The sequence below is a fragment of the Amphiprion ocellaris genome, chromosome 6 (assembly GCF_022539595.1).
Source record: "Amphiprion ocellaris isolate individual 3 ecotype Okinawa chromosome 6, ASM2253959v1, whole genome shotgun sequence".
Classification (NCBI taxonomy): Eukaryota; Metazoa; Chordata; class Actinopteri; family Pomacentridae; genus Amphiprion; species Amphiprion ocellaris.
Window position 1 is genome coordinate 27047881 of NC_072771.1, and position 19070 is coordinate 27066950.

Genomic DNA, 19070 nt, shown 5'->3' on the forward strand with positions numbered 1-19070 from the left:
GGATTGATGGTGAGTGGGATGAACTGAAGGCAGCTGCACTGCGTTGTGAAATAGGAACCGTGCACACTCAATGAAAACCTGAGCGACGGACTGTATACTGGGAGTTTTTGGGTTTTTTTTGTCTTCTGAGTCTTGTTGGACAACTTCAGAGGGAAATCCGGGCTTTGCGTTTTTGCGCTTCTGTCTTGTGCGCACTGGATGTTGCGCCACGCTGCATAGTGTTCGCCAGTTTGCACTTGAGGGATTGCGTTCGGTTTCCAGTGCGCAGATACATCGATCGTCTTCGTTTTCAGTGGCAGGAGTCGTGAGTGAAGAGTGCGCATCGGCTCTTTTCCTAAACGTCTCCAAAATGCCGTTCATCGCTTCTGCCAGATGATACCTGTTGAGTTTGCATCGCGCCATGTCCTTCTGTCGGACAAAAGTGGACAATGAAGTTATGGGATAGTCTGACCACTTGTTTGATACTGCTGAGCGCCGTGCACGCCAGCCCACTGCTCCAGAGCCGACAGCAGTCCAGCAGGAGGCGAGGGCGCGCCGCGGAGGGTCCCTTGGATCTGCCGCCGGTCCAGATCCGTCTGTCTGTCACCTCCCCGGGCATCAGTAGTACCGAGACCGCAGGAAGAGAGGAGAGGTTTGCCGGAGGACACAAATGTAAGAGCCTGTGGATTTGTATGGAGTACTCAAAGTGCCAAATATCCAAGCAATTTGCATTGAGCAGATGTGCCAAATCTCTGTTTTATTTCTAAAACAAGTAATAACAGGCCTATTGTTATCTGTGTCCAATAGAATTCATGCAAAATTGACAACGTGGAACTGATCACTATTAGTACATTTACATTGAAAAATACAGTATTTACATTAAATTTGAAAGTCTACAAATAAACAGATTTTTTTTGCGCACAAAACAGCCACCAAAACATTTGCAATGATCTTTTATTCTGTTCAGTTTCTTAAAGAGCAAGGAGACGTCTTTGAATGACTTGTTTTGTGGATTTCAAACCTCATCATTCTCAGATTACAGTCAGAAAGGACGAAAAAACGTAGAAAATCTTCAGAGCTAATGACTGATTGAAAGAATGACTTAATTCATCAACTGTTTAGTAACTGCTGGTTTGTGTTCTCTGTAGTGTTATGTACTACAAGGAATATTGTGGCTGTTGTAACTTATAAACACGAAACTCTCTGGTGGATAGATAAGAATGGGATCCATTTGTAAGTTGGATGAATCAGTTGAAAGGGAATTCCTCTGCAGAAAAAAAACAGTGTGCAGCCTAGCATTTTCACATTTGCATGTGTAGCTGAGTGACACAACAATCCATCTGTTCTATAGCCACAGTGGTGTGTTAGAGTGAAACAATATGTGCTGTCCAGTATGATACATCCCTGTTAGAATGCCATGTCTCTCAATGTTTTTCAGACAGCATGGAGGAACCCCTTCCGAATGACTTTGAAGATGTGGTGGACTTCATAAAAGTAACCATCAGCAGAATACGTCGCTCCACCACATCTGCCATGTCCTCATCTACCTCCTCCACCACCATCACTATCACTACCCCTTCTACCCCCAGAGAAAACTTGAGCAGCAGGCCTCGACACAGAAGGGAGAGGAAAAAGGGGGCAAGCCAGGAGACTAGTAAAGGTGGAAGAGGAGGAGCGAGAGGAGGGGAGACGGGCCGGAGGACTAGAGGAGGAGGCGGTGGCGGACGAGGACAGGGCTGTGTGCTCAGACAGATCCACCTCAACGTGTCGGACCTCGGGCTGGGCTACCGCTCCAGTGAGGAAATGATATTCAGGTACTGCTCCGGACCCTGCAGGAAGTCGGAGACCAACTACGACAAAATCCTTTACAACCTTGTTCACAACAGGAAGCTTCCCTCAAAAGACACACTGCCCCAGGCTTGCTGTCGGCCAACAGCGTTTGACGACGATCTGTCCTTCCTGGATGACAGTCTGGTTTACCACACAATGAAGAAGCACTCAGCCAGGAAATGTGGTTGTGTGTAGGTCATGTGAATTAGTGTCAGGCTTTAAGTAGTTTTAGATTTTTTACTATCACTCTGAAGTGTGGTGTTGAGTGTCTATTCTTAGTATTTTTCTTATTGTAAAGAGACATGTAAGACTTCAGTCCACCAGTAAAGTAGTAAATACAGAGAAAAGGCAGCATCACCTGAGTTTTTGCCCTCAAGAAATGCCTTCACCTCTGCATCTAGTTCGACTACATCAAACTATTCCCAGTTTCCTACAGTCTACAACGTACGTGTTAAGTATGATTTAATTTGATGTTCCCAAACCAAATGGGCTTAACTCAGACTGAACGAAGGATTTAGCAGACTCACTCTGTCCGCTGCATAGTGCATATGTTAGATGGAAAAACGTTATACACACATAAATGTATTTATGAAATCTTGAATTTATTAACTTATTAATATTTATTTTGGTTTTATAAAAAGAATACATGTTATTTATTACTGTGATGTGATATCTCAGAGTGTGCCAAAGGTTTAAATCAAATATGATTTATTTTCATATCAAAGCAGTAAAAGGCAGTTTACATTGCAAATTGAACTTTTACACATCAGGATTTTACATTAAAGGCCTCCTGTGAAGTTGCCTTGACAAAGTTGCATTCAGTGTTTCTCACCACAATACACTGTGTGTGTTCTTAATAGTCTAGAATATGTACTACATGTATTTTCTTCCGTGCACAATATATACAATATGTTAAATGTTAAGTTTTCAATTTTACACATAATTGCTCCATAGTGCTACTATTGGTGAAAACCCCACAGGAACTGGAGTGAAATTAAAAGGAAATGTTTTGTCAGAAACTTAAATGACCTGTGGCATTTCCTTATAAACAGACAGGTTTGGATTCAGTGTTTCTTACCAAAACACACCTTGCATCCTATGCTTTAGGTCAAACAACTGAGTTGAATACATTTTCTTCCTCATCAAGCATTTGCAATTCAAATTTTTACACCAGGCATTGTTTACAGCAATGTCACTAATTTGCAGGCTTCTACTTCTTTATCTTTACTGTTGCATTATTTCCGTTTTTGTTATTGCCACCATTTGTCAATCAATAGAATTCTGAAACTGGCAGCATCACCTGTATGCAACAATGTTCTGCACCTCTAGTAATCAAAAACTTCACAGGACACCTTTAGAGTTTATGGTCACACACAGTTAAACTTGTACAATGTTTGACGATTTAAGTGTCATTTTACTGCATTTTCATTTCATTTTTTAAACTCTTGACATGATACGAACAGGTTTCATGATTGGAAAAATAGTTTGATTCACTGCTAATTTCGTGTCCTCAGCTCCAGTGAAGTTTGTTCAACCAAATTTTCTCACCACTTTAAAATACAAACTACAGCTTTATTTTTATACGGTATTCACATTTAAACTGTCTGATTGTATTGTTAATAAATGCATTCTTACACAATGTAGTGTATTCTGTCCTCAGACAACAACACACCATGCCATTATAAATCTGTCTGCTTTGTAAGGATTACATTCAGAAAACATTCTGTTTTCTAATTTCACTCTATAATTCTGTCATATAAAGTTTGATTAAAAACAAGTTGGAGGAATAATGAACCTTGTAACTGAATGGCGGCAGAAATTAATCATTCAGCCACTTTTTGTGTAAAACAAGAGAAACAGAGCAGCAGGGCTGAACTCTATTAAGTCTTCAGAAATGACAAACAACATAAAAAAGAAAAATGGAATCTCATGTTATCAAATGACAGAAAGAAACATTAAACACAGGAAATGATTCATACATACATCATAGTACGGTACTGTATAGTTCAGGAATAAAAGAAAGGTGACACTGACTAAGTGATCGACCAAGAAGTGGATCAAAGGCGAGTGTCGAAAGATCTTACAGCATAAAGTCAACATAGACAAATGAGTAATGAAGCTGAAGTATATGTTGGAATAGAGAGGGAGGACAATAATAAGGCGGTTACAAGGTGGCCAATATCCAGACAAGACAATACTGAAGACAAAGATGCAGGAACTGGAGAACGTGAGAAGAGAAGATGTGTCTTGCTTAACGAATGTGTGTGGTCGAAATCTGATCCACTTCTGCTCTCTCACGTTTCACAGCCCCTCATCTGCCTGTCTGCTGAACTGTAAGTCACTACAACCTGGTTCAGCAAGCACTGGGAAAAACTCAGATTATAAAGTCCTTTTTTAAAAATTTCTTTGCGTAATTTATTATTTCTACAAACAGCATTGTGTGAGTTTCTGTGAGACATTTTTACAGAAAGTTAGATCATACACCAGAAATATGCTCAGAACTGTGATTAATGCAGCCAGACTGTTGGGATTTCAGTGGTGGCCATGTTTAGCTTCTCAGTTCTGCTCTGGTGGTATTATTAAGAAAAAGTCAGGCACAAGTTTATGTATCTAAATTTGACATTGTTATATATCAAAATGAAGCATATCACTGTCTAAACATTACCTACGGGTGATAACTTTATTGCTAAACATCACTTATTTCATAAAACAAGCAGGATTTTGTATGAAGGTGAGTGTAAATTTGAATTATATTCTGAGCTTTCCTGCTTTTTGGTTAAAAATGCAGACTATACACCAACTCATTATTTTAGTTTTCAAGGCATGGATAAACCAGTTGTTCAGTGTCAGAAAATCTGCATGTATGAACATTTTTTTTCAAACTCAACACCCACAGTGTAGTTTGCCAAACACTTCAGTAAAATGTTGTCTAATGGATGCTAAGGCCCAGTTAAACATATTCCTAATTTAATCGTGACCACCACTGTGGAAAATATAGCTAACATGTTTTCAAGCTTTACCTGTGGACAATAGAAGAAACCATTAGAGGTAACTGACAGGCAAAGATAGTGTCATTAGTTAGATGAGTCCTCTGCTCTTTTGTTCATGGTGTCAGAGGAGCTTGTAATGAAGGGTAATGTTTCACTGGAGTGTAATACAACACAAGTGCTAGCAGTTAAGAGGATGGTGTTCCAAACAGGTGCTAAATAGTAGCAGAACTGTGCATCTTGACACCTTTAGAGGGTCATCCATCCATTGTCTCTACACTGCTTCATCCTCATTAAGGTCCTGAGGGGGGCTGGAGTCTATCCCAGCTGACTTAGGATGAAGGCAGTGGACGCCCTGGACAGGTCACCAGTCTATCACAGGGTTAACTATACCAACAACCTCGCATTCACACCTACGGACAATTTAGGGTTACAAATTAACCTGAGCATGTTTTTGGACTGTGGGAAGAAGCTGGAGTACCTGGAGAAAACCCATGCATGCACAGGGAGAACATGCAAACTCCATGCAGAAAGATCCCGGGAAAGTCGGGACGCTTCTCGCTGCAAGGCGAAAGTGCTAACCACCAAGCCACTGTGTGAATACAGAAAAAATATCCAGGTAGCTCTAGGTAACCCTACGTCTGTAGAAAAAAAAAAGGAGAATTCTGTTTGAATTAAAATGCTTTTTGCAACGTTTTGTGTTATCCAGAGAGGCTAGAACTGCAAAAGCAGGAAAAGAAAATATTTATAGAAACACATTATTTTAGCTGTGAAATCCACAAAACCACAGAAGTCATTCACTGAGTTAGTGTGGAAGCAGAAATCTTTGAGGCTCTGACAATAAAATCTGGACAATAAACCCAAATAATTATCTATTTAGTATTTTGGTGAATTGCCCCTTGAAAAAACAATGATTTAAGCATCCCACTGATTCATGAGTTGATTAAAAAAAAGAAAAGTGAACTTAAAGAATACTTTGGAGTTGTATTAAAGATAATATTGTATTAAATAAAAGCTCTAAAGAGCGTTAATGAATGACAGCGATCAGACAAAAGCTTCATATAAATACAAGATTTACATGGTTTTCAAATAGATACTTTAATGAAAACTACTAGAATGGCTGAGCAGTCAATGCTGGGTAAACATGAGGGAAAATGAACTTCATTTTCCCCATAATTACTTAACCTATCTGGTGACACTGGTGCTAGATGTCGACCCCTCTCACCTCCAGCTAGTCAGCCTCTGAGATTCTGTTGGTTTCACTATTTACACTACAAGAAGTTCCCCACAGTGGGCTGAGACATAACTGATAAATTCTCATCAATTTAGTTCAAGTTCAGTGACCAGCTTGTTTACAAGATGAAGCAATTGTGGGCAGAGCCTTGCTGTCCGCTATTGTGTCAGCTGGCGTGAGAAAAGATACAAAAGATAGCCTAAATGTAATTATGGTTTTATCAAACATGTCTTCATAAGAGATCTTTTAAACTACAAGAAACTCCTTGTGCCACTTGTCTGGAATCTGTCAGTGTGACTCAGGCTACATGACAAGACAGTGAAAAAGTCAGCCGCAGAGGGAGAAAGGAGATTCATCACAGATGAAAACAATACAGCTATCAATTCTAGACGTATGACGACAGCACAATAATGATGCTGTCTCACCCTGTTATTTCAGATCAAAAGAAGCTCCAAGATCTGACATCTTCTTGTACCCACAAGTGATAAAAGTACCCTTTAAATCAGAAATTCGTACTTCAAAAAATGGAAATATAAAAGGCGAAGAGAGGTTTAAGGTTTGGGTGCTAAAGTTGTTCTGTACCAAAAAGAAATCACTTGTATTTTTGTGATTGATAGAAAAAAAACCCAACATGCTACCGGGTCAGTGCTCAGTATGAAATACCCCTTTGCTGTCATTAGGTTGGCTGCAACACAAAGCAGAGGCAGAGGGGATTAACATGGAGCTGTAACCACAGCGCACTGATCATCAACTGGCCTAACGCCAAACCTCCAGTCTGGACCACCAGCCGCAGGCTCCCACTCATCTCTATTACCACACACACACATAGACACGCGTTATCAGTCATCACTGTACTGAACTGAAGATGAAATATACAAAGGTTTAGCGAATGGCCAGTGAGAAGCAACAAACAACAGACGACAACAAAGCTGCAGGACACAGTTCTAAAAAACTAGATGAAAGTTGTTATAAAGGTCTGTAACGCTATGAGAAATTGCAGATTCAGGTAATAACTGTTTTTTATAAATATAATTAGAGGTACTTTTGCTATTCACCTGAACTATCATCTAAACTGGAACAAACTGTTCCACCATTTAACAGAACTGTTCTCCCAATGCAACAAACTCTATGGGGTGTATCTGTCACTGTCCCCCATCTTCTAACATTACAACAAAAGTGGTGCAATAAGTGAAAAAAAAAACATTGTAAAAAGTCAGCTTCCAAAGAAAATGGTTAGAATTTTGCAGGGGTTTTACTGTTTTGATGTGCAGGAGACAGTGAGAGCATTAAAATAAACCAGAGAAAGATCAAAAGAAAAAGAGCATCTGAGCGATTTCTGCTGCTCATAGTACATATGATGTAATCCCTTGATACTTTTTCTATACTATATATTTCTATATCATGTGATCTTGTGATAACAAACAGACCTTTGGCAGATGCAGTATTTTAACACATGACTTGGTGCTGCAGTAGGAAGTGGATGAGAGGAGTGGATGTAACACTACCACCTGCGTCTTGCTGTGTGAGACGTGTCAGCTCAGATGGTTAAATATTCAGGTGAAACCTGAGAATGTGCTTTACAATGTTCTGCCTCTACCTCACACCTGCGCTACATCTTTGTGTACGTGTATTCATACAAGCAAGAGTAAATCTCTATGTCTGAGTGAGGGGATCATTTTACATTTTTATTTCTTGCATAATCGTGCCATTTGAACCATTTTTAAGGCCAGAAATTGTTATGTATAAAACGCTCTTCATTTTCCCCCAAAAGAATATATGAATCGTATTCGGGCAAAGTCAGATACTCTTGGTGGGTGGGAGTTGGGGGTGAGGAGGACTTACACCTGCACATCTGTGGACTATGGGTGGAAACCGAAAACTTTAAACACTTAAAATAAATTCATTTAAACTGCTGATCAAAGTCAGGGAGAAAAATTGTGATGAGGCACCGCTACCACTCAGAACACTGGGTCATAATGCCTTCCAGCCTAATAGTAATACGAAGAAAGGAGGTTGTTTCAAATCCTTTAAACTATTAACCTTTGATATTCTGTTTTCCCGGAAGTGCTCTTGGGGGGTCCATGTGTGCAAACCCTTTTCTGAATGAATGCTCTCACTCCCAAGGAGGCAAAGCTGAAAATGTGTAGACAGGGTGAAAGACAGGCTGGTTGGTGACGCGATTCTCTGTCTGCTTCTGTCTGTGTCAGTGATAAGAAACAGCTCACAGGCAGAGCCGACAGTAGCCCTGCTTGAGTGGAAGCTGTCTGCTCCGATGTGACACACCGCATCAAGCAAAGAGGCAGCTGCTGAGTTGATGTGACAGACTCATTCTGGATGACACTGCCAAATATACACACCGGCATATGCACAGAGAAGTCATGTTGGAGTCCAGTTTGACCAGCTACAATTTACGTCAGCCAAGCATATATTAAAAATGTATATATTTTCACAACACAGCGGCATTAATAATTCAGGCTATGTTCTTGCAGAGTGATAGACTGCATATAGCTCGGTGACATTTCTACCCATCAAAGCTAATAGCCACGAGTCAGATGAGTGTGCTTGATAGGCCTGTGTTGGTGCGTGTATGTGTTTGTGTGTACATATGTACAGTGCCTGTAAAAAGTATTCACTCCATCTCTGAAAGCTTTTAATGTTTGTTGCTTTTCAACATTGCATCAGTCACTTTAATTTGGCTTTTTTTTTTTTTTGACAAGAATTTTTCCAAAAAGACTCTTTGGTGTCAAAGTGAAAATGTATTTCTACAAGGTACAGTCAATTCATTAAAAATATAAAATGTAAAATAAGAGATTAACTCAGTGCTGTGTGGATATGTCTCCATCAGTCTTGCACATCTGGACACTGCAACTTTGTCCCATTCTTCTTAGCAAAACAGGTATAGCTACTGTATGTCAGGTTGCACAGGGATCATGAATGAACACCTTTTCGAGTCTAGCCACAAATTCTCAGTTGGCTTGAGGTCTGGGCTCTGGCTCGGTCACTCTAGAACATTCACTTTGTCATCTTTAAACCGTTTCTGTGTAACTTTGGCTGTATGTTTCAGGCCATTGTCTTTCTGGAAAACAAATCTTCTCCCAAGTTCAAAGCTCCATGATTTTCTGATTCTTTGTTGCATTCATTTACCCTCTACCTTTACAAGCGTTCTAGGGAATGCTGCAGAGAAGCCTCCCGACCATCATGCTTCATGGTGGCATCACTGTGATGATGTGCAGTGTTTGGTGTCTACAAAACATAACGTCTAGTCTGATGGACAAATTTTGGTCTCAGACCAAACAACCTTCTTCCAAGTCCCGAGTCCCACACGTCTTCTGGTTTACTAGTTGAGATTTTGTCAACTATGGCTTTCTGTTTGCCATTTTACTGTAAAGCTTTGACTGTTGAAGAGCCAGTTGCATACACGGTCTCTCCCATCTCAGCCGCTGAAGCTTGTAACTTCTTCAGAGGAATCGGAGGTGTCTTGGTGGCCTCCCTCACTCAGTTTTTGAGGATGGCCCACTCTAGTCATATTTACATGTGCTATATTTCTTCCATTTTTAATGATGGATTTAATTGTACTCCAAGGGATATTGTATGATCTGTTTCACTAAGTGCGTGACTTCTAGTGCTAATTGTTGCATCAGTATTGGATTGAGTCACTTTAAAGGGAGTCAATATTTATGCAGTCACCTATATTACAGTTTATAGTTTTAATAAAATGACATTACTTTGTAGAAAGCTATTTTCATTTTGACATAAAAGAGTCATTATTTTGTGAATTCTTGTAAAAAAAAAAAAAAATTTTTTTTTTTTTAAAAAAGCCCATTTTAATTTATTGTGATTCAAGGCTAAAAAGCAATAAATTGTCCATGGAGCGCTAGTGGAATGTCACCTGACTACCTAAGTAAACAGTTCCTCTAATGTAGGAATATCACGTGATATTATCAAAAGCATTTACTGTTTCTAAGATTAAGGAATGAGTGTTCATTCAGCCTTAGTGTGCAAAGCTGTGTTTTAGACTTCCTGGAACAAAGGGAAGATTGGGGGCAGACAGATAAATAATATGTATACAAATCTGCTGTATCCGCTGCTGCAGTTGGGTCGAAACTCATTAAATCTGTAAAGACGACAATAACATAAATAACATCAAACACTACTTTTAAACAGCTGTAACAGTCGTGTAATGTTTTTGCAAAAATAATTACATTTTCCGGCCTTTAATCATGTTATTTGCTCCATCCATAAATGACCTTGTGTCTCATAAAAAAAACACAAATTTGGAGGTTACACAGCAACATACTACAGCTGTTCCCTCTGGGGTTATAAAGGTTATGAATGTTACAAAATGCACATAGCGTGCGTTGTCAATACATCAGTGTACATTCCTCTCATCGTTTACACATATGGCTCTGAAGCACCTCTGCTACGTTGAGGTACAGAGTGGAACTGCTCTAATCTCCTCTGTAAACACAGTAGTGGTGAGTGTGTATGTGTGTGTTCATATGTGTGTCTAAGACCCCAGGAGGCAAACCAGACCCCAACTCACCATTCATCCTCCCCTCATGAGGAAACGGCAAACCACCCTTTATCCCTTTCTCACTCCCCACTACCCTCTACATCTCCACATATCCTTGCAACTCTTCCCTCTTCTTTGCGTTTTGACGTTCCATAGCTTCATCAATTTATGTCTCCACCCTTCTTTTCTTCTGCTTTTTTGTTCTTTTTGATTCCCTGAGAATAAATGCAAGACTTGGCCTACTGTCTGCAGTGTCCTGTTTGTGCGTGTAAGTCCACATTAGACTTGGATCTGTGTCTGTGTATTCCCTGGTGTTAAAGGGAGGAACCCCTCGCTTCCTCCATAAACACCTCGGTGGTATGCAAAGGATCTGTGGAGAGGGTTTCTGACTCCTTCACCTGTAAATGCAGTTATGCCTCGTAAATGACACATCAAAAGTTACTGAAATGCCTTAAATGAGTAATCTGTGAAAACAGTCAGGATTTTGGGCCACTATTAAAAAAGAAAACAAAAGAAAGGAAAGGTAATAAAAGAAGGAGTGAAGAAAATCATATGGGTTATGATTTAACAACATGGGTGACCAAGTGGTTCACTGGGTAAAACGATCAAAACAGGATGAACCCATTAATAAAGAATTTCTCCAAATAGATGTTCTAAGAATTTTTAGACACTTCAAACTAGTTTCAGACGGTTCCTTATAATTAAAAATAAAATTTGACATTGGAGTACCATTTTTGGGCAGCGCTCTTTGTATCTTTACATATATTTATCTAAATTTTCAAGCTGCAATGTATGTAAAAAAAAAAAAACCAAACAAAAACAAAACATTGACTGTCGGTGTGTCACCAACCTGCAAGCACTTCATTTTAATGTCAGAGTAGCTTGGCTCACATTAATATCAACATGAACCATACCAATGAGGCAATGTTTACTCAAAGGTGGCTATTGCAGAAATGAGAAAATTATGAAACTTCACTGAGCTTAAATTCAGTTAAATTTTTTGCTATTATATGGATATTTCAATTTTACTGTGTATCTTAATTAATGATGTGAAGTGGACCAAAACATAAATCCACTTGTTTCATTGCTGTTCTGTTTTTCTGTCTGTTGATTTATTCTGTCTAGATTCAGTGTCATGTTTTGTTCCACGAGGCAAGAATACTTATAAATCACTGTGTTTTGTATTTTATTGGATAAACAAAATGGCTGTTGTTGCCATGTTTATGTTTTGTTTGCTCCACTTAATCACTATGTAACTGTAATTCACCAGAAGCTAAAGCTCTAGGAACTTCGTTCCAAACTTATCTCTTTGCTCTTTATCTAAAATAGAGATGCACCATCGGACATTTGCATGAAAAGACAATAAATCTGTTGACCACAAGTTAGTATCAGATTAAACAGGTTGGGTGTAGCATCGAACAACTGACACACACAAGCATTGTATTCCTGTCCTCTAACATACATCACATCCATACTCTAAACTTGAACCAAAGGAAAGAACAACACTGCAGCATGCCAAAAGTTAACATACCACCAGACCATGTGTGTCTACATAAATCTACCACTCATCAGGATGCTAAAACAATATGGGCTTCCCAACCATGTAAGCAGGCATTCCGTAAGCATTGCACAAGTGTACCTTTATCTTGTCTTTTATGAAAAAGGCACAGTATGAAAACAAAAATGTGGTGGCAGTTTCAGGTTTGATCTGAATTAAGTGTCACTGTTTAAGAACGTGTTCAGATTTGCTGAAGTGAATAGTTGTCAGAGAAAAGTAGAGAAGGATGTTTTCAAATAACACTGGCCAAATAGACACAATATGTGATATGACATTACACATCCATATTAGTCAGCTGTTACATACAGGCACAAATCATATATTAATGTAAAAATACTACACTTGAGCAGTCAAGTAGAATGCAGATTTGATTGAAGACTAAAACAACAAATTACCAGCAAATATTGCTGTTCCTAGCTCCTGATCAAATCCAAACATTGGTATGTAAGATCCCAAAAATACCTACACAAGTATTTACAAGCCTCTGATCCCCTAACAGACATCTGTTTTCCCCCTGAGGTGAATGGACCCTGAAATGGATCCTACTAAGCCAGAAAATGACTCACAGGGAGCCAACAGTTCAAACTTCTGACTCATGGCCCCTTTATAACCTTTCATGGTCTAAAATGACCTTCTTGTGCCCTCTTGTAGTGCCTTAATAACCCCCATTCAGGTCTGGGTGAGTGAGACAGAACCAAAGGAAATCTGATATCTTGTGCTCACTCACTCATATGTACATGCCATGAGAAACATCTACGTGGAAGTATAATCTGCATGTAAGTATTCTGACATTTAACATGGATACACTCATGTACATGGGGACACATATGCTGACTGATGTCTTATCTGTTGTAGGTTTGAAAGTTACTTTTCACTAAAAATGCAAAGAAGACGGATAATCACACGGCGTGTTTATTTGCACTCTGATTCATTTAAGTTATGCCATATGGTCGGAAGTGCCCTCTACCACTATGAAGTAGGCACATTTTCAACTGACATTAAAAAACATTGCCCTTTGTAATCTTTCTGCCGTGCTGTAACCTTTGAGGGACACAGAAGAGCGGTAAGAGTCTAAAAAAACAACTGCTCTCCAGCCTGGATGGAAAAACTAAATCCCTACCACAGGCTGTTTTGGGTGCTGGCCAAATTAGAGGTAATATCTCTAATTCCTGTAGCCTCTTTCATTTAATTCTCCTGAACTCTACAAATAGCATTTAATCTATGATCACTTATTTTGTAATCTGTGCAAAATCTTAGCAGTAAGAAAAAAATCTCCCGATTATTGACATGTTAGGAATTGCTGTGTTACTCCCTGAATGATAGATGAGGAGACAGATTCTGCTTTGAAGGCCGAACAGTATATATGAAGCTACAGTCACAAGCAGCTTAGCTTAGCATGAAGTCTGGAAACAGGCCAGGATTCTTGTCTGCAAAGGTATCATAATCTACCAACCAGCTCCTCTTACGATCACAAATTAACATGTTATATCTCAATTGTTTAAATGATAGTTTAATCTTGTTATCACCACGAAGTTGTCAGGCCAGCAGGTGAGTTGCAATATATAAGAGAAAAAACAGTCAGGATATCACAATCGCAGCAGCTCTGATTTATTGCTTTTTTTTTGACCAGAATGTGCAGAAAATGAAAAAACTACCTTTTTTTATTTCTAACAGATGTGACAGAAACAGAAAAATACAAAAAAATATCTAGATTAATAAAGAACAGGAGAGTTTAGTATTTTACCACATTTTCATTTTCTCACACACACACACACACACACACACACACACACACACACACACACACGCACATATACGCCAGATGTTTTATTATTTTATTATGTTTTATGTGTCTTATGTTTAACCCTGAGGCTAGTTTCGCCTGGCTGCTATATAAATTTTCCTTTGGGAATGATAAAGTTAAAGTTGAAAGCGCATGGAGTAATTTATCTTTATGTTAAAAGGAGCTATATGATGAGCCACAAAACATGCTCTAATTCACAGAAAACCACAATGTGCGAATTTCAAGAAGGTTTCCAGCTGTTTGTTGTTTTTCTTCCTTTTTGAGGAGCTCTACATGATTGTGGCATCACTGTGGGACGCACTTTCTGTCTTGTTTTCTGGCTAAATCTGAGGGAGATCTTCCATACTGGGGATTCTGTGGACAAATTGTCCTGACACAAAAGAATAACATTTGAGAAACTGTTATGTTTCATGCCTTAGTTGAATCATGAAGCGAGCTGAAATGGAAAAACCTGCTGTGTGTAAACCGGTCACTCAGTGAATCTATTATTCAACAAAAGATACCCTGATTACAGCACTTCACACTGAGGCTGCACACCCAGGGAACTGTCAACATGCAGCAGACTCACACAGGAAGCTGCCATTATGTCAACACAGCACACAGTCATCAAAGGAACCATAACAAGACCGAAGCACTGGCCTCATATATGCATATAGATATGTAGTGGTGGAGCCCATGAAATCCGCTGTCTACTCCTGTCATGACACTTATGGTGACAGGATTGGACATTTTATGCTACTTAAGTCTGCAGAAGACTTGAGTGAAAGGCTGTCTACTCTGTCCAGCTTTAATTCAGGTGCTTTGGGACTAACAAACAGCAGCCGACATGATATCATCTCTGTTGTAAAGCAAATTTAGGGAACTAATAAGACACAGTTTGAACAAAAAAAAAAAGAACAAAACAAAGAAATTGAAATGTCCTGATTTTCTTTTACCTCCAAAAACACTGACTCCTGCAATTCCCAAAAGGAAACCTGATTGATCAGTATTTTTAGCATTTTCCAAACTCCACACCTCAGAGTGTAATTTAGACCTTCTGTACTAAATTTGTTGTCTCCAAGTCATATTTTAGATAACTCGAATGACATTATCAGGGTTATTTCCTTAGACTTGCCAAAGTCCTCCAGAGCAGCATTACAAAACAGTTTTTACGTGTGAAAATAAACTGATAGTTGTGTGTAGAATCAGTGGTGCTTAACCACACTACACTGAATATCATAGCTGCATATTTATATGTGGTTTGGTGCATATAGTTTTTTAATGTACCTGGCTACAACAACCCCGCGACCCTAGTGAGGATTAAGCGGTGTATAGATAGATAATGGCTACAACAATAAAGACAGGCAATACAAAGTAACTTGTAAAAACCAAAGACAAATTATGACATGAACTATGTAACTGCCTTAATTATTTTTTCTTTTTTAAATGCTAATTTTGATACCAGGACCAGAGCTGAGTGAACAGACAAGATGGAAACACACACACACACACACACACCTGTTCATCTAGAAGAAATGCTTTCTTAAATATTCAGATGTTACAAGAGCAGAGCTGACATGATGTACTGTATCTTGTGTTGTGTGTTTGGATGTTTTGCACACAAAGCAGTCTGATCCACATTACTTCGATGTCTGTCTGCAAGCACTCATCTATAATTCATTTAAATCCATGTAACCTTAACCGAGACTCTCCAGCTGGAAACCCTGCAACTTTCTTCAACATCACAAACACATTAAAATCAGCTCAACAAGCACTTTGCACAAAGCAAATGTTGCACATGGCAAACCATATACTTGACAGCCACAAAAGGACACATAATTAATTGTTTGTCTTATTGGTATTAATAATTAAGCAGAAGATGGGCAGTAAAGCTTTTCAAATCTGAGTCTTGTTACAACAATTGCATCATTTCTGCGTGTCTTTGCCACACAGCTATAGCAGAAGTTGATTTGTCTTCTAAATCTGGAGACAATTAGTTGCTGGAACAGAAATCAAATGCCAGAGCTAGTCATAATGTAGGTCTAAGGAAGACAGATTTCAGCTACACAATGGTGTTTTGACAGGGAGCTGGGAGAAAGAAAATAAGAGAGCATGGCTGAATTATAAGACGGAGCTTGCTCTCTCCCTTTATCTTCCCCGTTCTCTCTGCCCCTCTTTTCCCACATCTGTAGAACAGATTATTCTAGTGGCGGATGGGTGAGATTAACCCCTAATAAGACTGCACATTAACACCTCAGTGCTCTACTCTGTCTGCCTGTCTCTACTATGATGAATTAGCTGCTGAAAGCTTTGTGGTACACGGCGAAGCAACAACAAACCCCTTCTGTAGGTCACAGAGCAGGGACGGAGATAACCTTTGCATTTTAGCTTGGTTTTTACATTTGGGATTTTTATGTGAGTGTCTATCTCGTGCACACATCCACACCATCCTCCTTCCATCGCCCTTCTATCAGATGCCCCACGTGAATTACAATCCCTACAGGAGTTAAGCTTTTGCTCTCAGCCAGGTCATATTGGCTTCCCCTGTGTGAGAGCAGGAACGTACAGTGTATTAAGAATTTATGGTGCATTTGCGTCTTTGAATGTAATGATCCATGACAGGATCAAACAGGCTGAAGGCCACAGGCAACACAAGAGAACACACACACACCCGAGAAATAACCACATATCATGTTAAAAAAAAAAAAGCAGAAAAACAGGCAAAAACACAGATTTATGCACACAAATTCCTGCACACTCATACACATCGGCCACCATGTACATGCTCCCGAGGGTACGAAGATACACAAAACATGACATTCATTTTGTCATATATGCAAAGACACGTCTTGTAAAATGGCTTTTATGGATGCCACCTGTCCATATGGGATCTGATAAACACAACGAGCGCTGTCTCATTTAGCTGAATTAAGTCTTTGTAGCTGTTAACACACGGCACCGGCCTCTCTCCTTTCCTTCCTGCATGGCCTCCCCACCCAACACACACACACACACACACACACACACACACACACACACAGACACAGACACAGACACAGACACACACACACACACACACACACACACACACACACACACACACACACAGACACAGACACACAGACACACACACACACACACACACACACACACACACACTCTCCAGGGCTGTTTCTACTAGTGGTGGAAGTTATCCATCACATTATTCATTCCCTCTCTCTCTCTCCATGGAGCCCCTCACAATCACCTCATCTCTCCTCATCACATCTGCCAAAACATTTCTCTCACGCTTGCAGCACTGATGGGTTTCAAGCAGTCCCTCTGTGAGAACGTCCTTACTGTATTGACATGATGTGGACTTTCAGGGTTCGGTCACCACCTGAAATCTCAGGGATACACTTTAGACATGCCTGAAACACTCGCTGTTTGAGGATTTGGAGGTATTTTGTGGATTTCAGCTAGCAGTTATTTTGATTACTGATTCATCTGCAGATTGTTTTCTGAATTAACAGATAAAATGTTGAGTCTTTGAAATTTGTCAGCATCCAAGGTGTCAACAGTCCAAAGACCAAAGTTATTCAATTAACAATGCAGCAAATCATTACATTTGAAAGGCTACAACAAATGTCATATTCTCTTGTTTTGCAAAGTGATTAAAGAATTGATTTGTTTCAATTTTGTTACATTTCCAGCACAGGATGCATTACAACAGGTTAAAAGAGTAACAAATCCAAGACATTCGCACATTAAAGGCACTAAACCCACCTGCTTTTCTCAGTAGCTGCAGCTCCACTTAAGACATTAAGGGAAGAATCAAGGCAGTGTGCAACTCTGAGCTTCTGTTTAAGACACTTACTGAAGCCCAGACTTAACATTTTCCTTAGTTTCATTGGTATAAAATGATCCCCTTTAAAATTATTGCATCAAATCATTCACATTTTTACAACGAAGTAGAAAACGACAAAACCAAATGAAAACAAAGTGAAAGCAGCAGCGACACGTATAATTTTAACAGGTTTAGGGTGGATGCTCCGTTTAAAGTGGAACAACATGCGGGAATTGGAAAGAGATGCTCTTCTGTGAAACCATAAATCAACACCACTGTGTCCAACAAAGAAAGCTGAATTAGAAAACAGACATCTTTATTTTAAAAAGGTCCTTTGGGTCTGTGAACCCTGAAGCGTCAGTCTGACAAACGCTGGATCAGAGCTGATATTACAACATACAGACAGATTTAAAGCTTCTCCAACTATGTTTTCAAACCAGAATCAGAATTGTAGGCGGATCGCCACAGGATGTCTGGATTGAATCTCTGGACTGAATATAGATGCAAAAAAAATGACTAATACTGGATGCCAAGTATGCAGAGTTCATTGGAAACAGGTACAATAAGCTATGTTGACCATAACTGGGAAAAGTATTGTGGAGAAATATGTACCACTTCCTGTTTGTGTCCTCACTGCCAACTTTGCCTCGGTAAAAGGATTTGCAATAAATGTTCATGCCAGAAGGGCAGAAAAAATTGAAACCACCTAAAATAAACATCTCATTTACTAATGAGTCAGTCAGTTTTATGGGTTTTGGCTGATATGTGGAAGTTAAATGCTTTAATGTGCTTGGTAAAAATAGGATGAGACTGACACAAGTGGAAACTATGCCTGCTGCTCTTTCTCCATTAACCACCAATTGTCTGAACCAATATCTGAATGAAGCTGAATTCATAAACGTGTCAGAAAAACATTTCATCTTGCATATTATCAAGACTGGATCAAAGAACAAGCAGAGCTCCAGACAAAACTCCAAATATAAGCGTAATTCAATGACTGAAACTTACCAGTTTGTCACCAAAGTACAATGTTGGTTCATTTTGTACTGAGCGGTGCTGTAGGAATGTTGTTGTCTTAAGCCACACAATTAGGAGTTGAACTGGTGGGACTGGTTAATGTTGGCTCCCACTGCAATCAAACCAGTCATCCAGTAGGTTGGAGAAGGACCTTTTAGAACAATGAAGAAAAGAGAGATTTAAAAATGTTTTGCCATCCTTTATAAACTGGGCTTAACAGAAACATCACATTTATGTGCTTATCAGGCTACAAGGAACAAGTTTCAGCAGGAAGTGGAGTCTGCTGCCCTCTAGTGGCTTCTATATAACACGACTATCTACCAAATACAGTGAAGATAGACTG

At 39.4% G+C, this 19070-nt stretch overlaps 1 protein-coding gene across 1 annotated transcript; it reads left to right on the plus strand.

Annotated features, from left to right (window-relative positions):
• Positions 1 to 3450, plus strand: gdnfb (glial cell derived neurotrophic factor b). Its single transcript, XM_023282162.3, has 2 exons — positions 1 to 651; positions 1418 to 3450. Exons 1-2 carry the CDS (start codon positions 429 to 431, stop codon positions 2002 to 2004), a joined length of 810 nt encoding a protein of 269 aa, XP_023137930.2. The 5' UTR covers positions 1 to 428; the 3' UTR covers positions 2005 to 3450.
• The last annotated feature ends 15620 nt before the right edge of the window (positions 3451 to 19070 follow it).